This window comes from Echinops telfairi, unplaced genomic scaffold, assembly GCF_000313985.2.
Source record: "Echinops telfairi isolate 266 unplaced genomic scaffold, ASM31398v2 ScPeMD7_7469;HRSCAF=8507_1, whole genome shotgun sequence".
NCBI classification, from domain to species: domain Eukaryota; kingdom Metazoa; phylum Chordata; class Mammalia; order Afrosoricida; family Tenrecidae; genus Echinops; species Echinops telfairi.
The window spans coordinates 116,558-122,710 of NW_022111373.1; the positions used below are offsets into that span (position 1 = coordinate 116,558).

Here is a 6,153-nt window from a genome sequence, read left to right on the forward strand (position 1 = left end):
ACTTCCACATCTTTAGTCATTGTTTATGTGGTTGGAAAAATATATTTTGATGACGTTATGGGTCTTGCAAAATTATGTCAGGTAATCTGTAGCTATGGTTCTATCACCAAGGGCATATTTTCCAACTACTGATCCTTCCTGTTTCCAACTTTCAAGTTCCAATCTCTAGTAATTATTGAAGTATCTTGATTGCATTTTTTATCAGTTTAAGACTGAAGAAGGTTTCAATTTCTTCATCACTAGCTTTAGTGGATGGGAGAAAGGTGAAGCTGTGTACTCTTGTGCAGAGTTATAGTCTCAGAAACCCACAGGGGCAGTTCTACTCTGCCCTGGAGGGTCGCTCTGAGTCGGCATTGACTGGATGACAGTGAGTGTGCTTGTTTTTTGTTTTGGAGAGCCCTAGTGGTTGGTGTGTAAATTTGAAGAATAGTGGTATTGAAAAATTTCCTTCAATAAGTTTCAGGTATTATATACCTGAACTTATACCTATATAAGCTGACTATACCTAGCATGGGACTTCAAAGTATTATCATATAATCCTCATAATCCTAAAAGAGGTCTTCCTTGTATTTTAACAGATGAAGAAAGTGAGACATAGATAAGTTAATTACTTGCTCAGTGTCATCCACAGAGACATGGATGGTGCTAAAACTTAAATGTTCAGTTGGTTTGGGTTTAATTCCCATGTCTTTAATCATGTTGTGACTTCCCCTCAGAACTGTGATGTGCCTAGGCCAAGAGCACACCGTAGGACACTAAAAATATTGGCATCATACCTGGGGTGTTCTAACGCCTGGTATAGGTGACTTCCATTATATCTTTCTCGTTTGCTCCCGTGAGCCCTAAATTCACTACACATTTGGGTTTCCGGGTGTTGCTGTGAAATGAGTTCCTTTATGTCAGCGTTTCTCAACCTGTGGATTGGGACTTCTTTGGGGGTTGAACGACCCTTTCACAGGGGTCGACCGATTCATAACAGTAGCAAAATTATAGTTATGAAGTAGCAACGAAAATAATTTTATGGTTGGGGGGTCACCACAACCTGAGGATCTATTAATAAAGGGTTGCAGCATTAGGAAGGTTGAGAACCACTGCTGTATGTGGCCTTTTGCTTTGATTCTTTGGAAAAACAGCTTGAGAGATTTTTCACCCCTAAAATTTGAGGAGTTACCTTTGCTCTGGTTTTCTACCCCTGGGTTTGTTACTTTTGTACAGGTTGATTGACATTTCCCAAATAACGGAAAACAACTGATACTGTGGTGTAATCTGCTGGGATTGGTCAATAGACTTTGCAAATGAAGTGCCTATGGACTAGTCTTTATGCAAATGAGCTATCTATGACCTACTAAGAAAGGATTGATCAGTTTCTGGCCATGGTGGACGGTCCATGTTGAAAAGTGATGAGTTTGTAGCTATATGCAGCCAACACCACGAGGTAAAATAACTATGAACAAATTCCTATGCACACTGCACATATCTTATTTTGAAGTAGAAAACAAAATGCAAAAACAGCCAGCGGGCTGGATGAATGTCCTCGGTGGACCGCATGTGGCCCGCGGGCCGTAGTTTGAGGACCCATGCATGAGGTTTTAGAGACAAAGCAGAAGGAAGAAGAGATGGGAAAACAAGGAACCTTGTAAAAGAGCTATAAGTGAAAGACACTTGGCCCAGAGTGGGCCCAGCTGCAGAGCCAGTGGTGATGGGCCTGGAAGAGACTTAGCAGTAGTGATGGCAGGGACAGGAGGAACTTATCCTGAGGGGGTGGAGAGGAGGCCCTGCATGAGGGGAACCTAGAGAACTAACCTGCTCTGAAGAAGGGAGACTATGTACTCCTGATCCTGACGTATAGTCTGGTGATACTGATCTGTATGGTCTCTGAGTTCTGTGTGGCCATTTTAATGGAGTCTTGAACCCAGAAGAGAAGCAGAGTATGCCATAGGAGGGATGACTGGGGTCAGAACTGGTAAAAAGGTTAGAGTGTTGGAAGTTCTGTAAGGAATCCAGGGCCCCACTGAATTAAGACAAATTCTGTTTCACTGTCCAACCTACATCCTCCCAAATCATGTTAAGTATTCATTGCACGAAGAATGAAAACTTCGAGGTTATGTAACTTTTAGTTTTTTGATTTATTTACTTATTTTATGTAATAGACTTTATGGGAAATTCTAGATTCAAGGAAAGAAGAAAGCATAGAGTTTGAACAACTTAAAAAAATTGTTAGGTCAAGGTTTACAGAGCAAATCAGTTTTCCATTCAATTTATACACACTTTGTTTAATGTCATTGATTGAACATACAAATCTTACACAAAATAATAGTGCCAATATTTTCTGGGGTGATGTCTGTCACTTACGAAGTGAACAAAGATGAAATTGATATCTTGATTTCACGATTTAAAAAAAGTTGGAGTGTGGAAGTTTGTATGACCTTCACCTCATAGGGATCAGCCTTGGGAGACAGAGGCTTACTTCAGATTTACCTACCTTTGTGGTAGAAGACCTTTGACCCCTCCACCATCTAAGTGACATCATAAGAATTGTAATATGGGGCGCTGGCAGCAGCTTCCCGTTGACCTTCTGTTTGGTGTGCTTGCACTCCTCAGCCTTCTCACTGTGACTCCCCAGGGTCTGCTCTCTTCCAGGATGACTCCTCTGGGCAAATCTTTATTTGTATTATTTCCCCTGAAGTTAGATAGATTCTCGTACTACTACTACTGCCACCATTTTATACCAGGTCAGAAAAATATTCTATTTTAAGTCATTGTAAGATTCTTAATACAGAATAAGTACCATGTGATCTTTAACACAGACTCTAAAACTCAGCTTATTAAATCAAATTAAACTTATTGATATTTTGAGTCTTTGCAATAGCTTTAATGAGCAGTTACTTAAACAGTTACTTGTGACATTTTAGTCTTAACAGCTACTAAGGAGGTTATACTTTGGTTTTCAAATCAACTAGAGCAAGTAGAGTCTTCTGGACCCAAGTTCAGGCATCATTCTTATGGAATGCTTACTAAAATGCTGTCCCCGTCTAAGAAACTCCTGACATGGTTCCAGATGCATGTGATCTATTGAAAAGTGATATGAAAGGCTTTATGACCAGGAACATTGGACTTTGTTGGTTTAGGGGTCACTGATCTTGACATCTGTTGTCAAGCAGGGCAGTGTGCATAGTTTCAAAGTAATTAGTTACAAAGGCTTACGTGGATTTGAACCCAAGTCTATTCACACACAGATCAGTTGGTGGGTTTCTCTCTCTCTCCAACCTAGCAAGTTAATGTTGGGGAAGGAAGGAACCAGGGCTGTTGTAACTCACACAGGAGTCCTTGTTAGCTACATAGTTTTAACCGGATCATGTCTCTTTTCAGGTGGCTAGACTCCATATAGAAGACAGAGGCTTACTTCAGATTTATCTACCTCTCTGGTAGAAGACCTGTGATACCTGTCACATGAGTGACATGGTGAGGCTCATAATGCTGGGATACCAGCACCAGCATCTCATTGACCTTCTGTTTTCTGTGTTTGCACTCCTCAGGCCCCGATGACCCTCCAGGGTCTGCTGTCTTCCAAGATGACTCCTCTGGGCATGCTGTTTGGGTTGCTGATGGCCTCCTGCTTTAACTTCTGCCTCAGCCATCAGAATCTGGTAAGGTAGGGTGTGTGTGTGTGTGTGTACACACACGTGGAGCCTAATGGAGCCAGAGAAAGTCTCAGTGTCACCAGGGTGGCTGTAGTAGTTGGTAGGCATGTATTTTTCATACTTACAGGAATATGGCCAGAGCTAGGAATGTGACAGAATTTCCTGGCTCAGTTTATCATCATCATCATCAGCATACCATTTACCAAGCACAACATATTTAAGTACTTTATATGTATGAGGGGGCTTTAAATAGTGAGTGGAAAATTTCATTATGTATAAAATTCCACTTTTCCACCAACATTTTGAAGCCCTCTTGTGTTTTCATTTAATCTTCCCAAGCAGTAGGCATCTCCATTATGGTTTTCATTTTCAGAAGGAGGACACTAAGTAATCTGGCCCAAACCACACAGCCAGTTAATGGCACAGCTGGGAGGTCAGGATCTCCCAAGGATGCCTGTGTGGTGAGCCCTGGTGGTGCTGTGGCTCACACTGGGGACTGCTCACCACAAGGTCAGCAATTGAAAACCACCAGCTGCGCCTAAGGAGAAAGATGAGGCTTTGTAATACCATCAAGAGTTACGTAGTTCTCTGCCCTGTAGGGTCCCTATGAGCCACAGTTGTTTTGATGGCAGTGGATTTGGTTGGATGGTTTTGGGTGTGGGGAGCACTAATCCCAAACAAGACTCTGCTTCTGCCTCTGCTCCCCTATCGGTATTCTTCCCTCTGCCCTTTTCTCCCTGTTCTTTTCAGACTTCCCTAGAAGGCCCCACCTTTGACCTGGCTGTAACACGCTGAGGCTCCTAGGCTGGTTCCCCAGCTTGTCCCAGCAGCAGCCTGCCCTTGACCAGCTAGCTCAGTGTCCTCCTTTTCCCCTCCCCAGAGAAGCTCTGATTGTCAGCTCTTTGATAGACTCAACACCCCGCCCCCCCTGCCCCCAGGCCACCTTCCCCAACCCCCAGGGCTCCTGCTAAATGTTGGATAAAGTGCTGGAGGCTTTGGAGCAGGAGGCCCTTGAAGTGCAAATGACAATTGTGATGAATTTAATAACAATCCAGCTCAGCTGAGGTTCACCTCTGGCTTGTGGCAAGCTTCCACCTTCCCTCTGAAGTCATTTGTTTTCTCTGCCTTGCTCTCTACTTTGTGGAGTTGGAGAGAGCTAGAGCGTTCAGTTGGGAGTCACGAGTCCTTTTTGAGCTTTTAATGTTATCTAAGTTCCCTTTTTTTGGCCTCTTGAAGGGCACCAAGAGTGGGATCTAGTGGCCCCCAAGAGTAGCCCTGGTCAGTGCATGAAGTTGAGGCAGTCTCTGCCATGGCCTAGCTGTGGAATGACCCAGAAAAGCACCCAAGAGTCTCAGGGAAGGGTCAGTGCTGTGTCCCCTCCACAACCTCCAGCTCACGAGGAACTCTCTGCTCCCCACCACCAGCTTTAGCAGATGCACAATTAACAAAAGCGTGCTGATGAATTTACTTAAGGACCGTGTGTTAGTAAGTCCCTTTTGGATAATAGTCCAACAAAATAGATGAGCTTTCAGAGCCATAATTATTCTGGCCCATTTATATTAGCTCTATTGAGTCTAGTCTCAGAAAAAATGTTAATACTGACTTCCATCAACAGAAGCTGCTTTTATCCTTATGTCTGTTCCTAAGCTGTATCCATTTGTCATAATCTTTCATCATGTGCTAAGCACAAGTAGGAGTTGAAGCATCTTTTCTCTCATACCATAAAAATTGCTGCCCTGGTGGCATTTAAAATCCAAATTATGCAGCCAGCCACCTTCACAACAGAGAAAACATGTGGGGGTAGGGAGGGGGCGTACAATCCTTTCTTCCTGGTGACCTAGAGCATTTGTGGAGCTGAGGGCTACCCAGGAGGAAAGGTCGACTGGACCTAGCAGGGTACTATCCAGACTCATCACCCCTCCTTGGAAAGCACTTCCAGGGACGCACACTTTAGAAAGGGGGAGGACACTGCAGGTCAGGGATTGTGTGGTAATTAATGGCTTTCAAAGAGGAATGGAACCTTCTCAGTAGGGGGAGCACAAGTCTGGGTAAACCCCATTTCCCCACTTATTTGTCAACTTATTAACCGTATCTGAGTTTTGTTTTTCATCTGGAAAATGGGGTTGATACTTCCCTCTTAAGAGTTTAGTGTAGATTAAATGTGATTGTATATGTAAAGGGCCTAGCATTGGAATTGCCACAAGTATGATCAGTGAGTGGTCAATCAGTGTCAGCTGTTATTTTTCATAAGGAGGTGATGGTTTCTTTGGTTTATTTGGGGGTTGTATCAGGCAGGGAACCCCTGCAGAATGTGTCTATTAGCCCACTATGAGGGCTTTGGTTTTTAAGAATTCAGATACAAGCACAAGGAGGTGTGATGTGGTAAGCTGCTGTCAGCTAACACCTTAGCTGGAATTTCTTGCCAGTCGGTTGAGAGGAAATTTGTACTTAGAGAGATGGTGGTAGGAAGAAGAGAATCCTGTGATCAATCCAATATGGGAGGGAGCCCTTC

General features: G+C 43.5%; 1 protein-coding gene across 2 annotated transcripts in view; it reads left to right on the forward strand.

The window, feature by feature from the left end:
* The window catches only part of SIL1 (SIL1 nucleotide exchange factor), a 331,892-nt gene that overhangs the window by 94,900 nt on the left and 230,839 nt on the right, over positions 1-6,153 (forward strand). For both annotated transcript variants that reach the window (XM_004696651.2, XM_045285135.1), the window contains one exon: positions 3,537-3,647. In XM_004696651.2, the coding sequence (XP_004696708.1) occupies positions 3,543-3,647 (105 nt within the window). In that variant the 5' untranslated portion in view covers positions 3,537-3,542. The remainder of the gene's footprint in view (positions 1-3,536; positions 3,648-6,153) is intronic.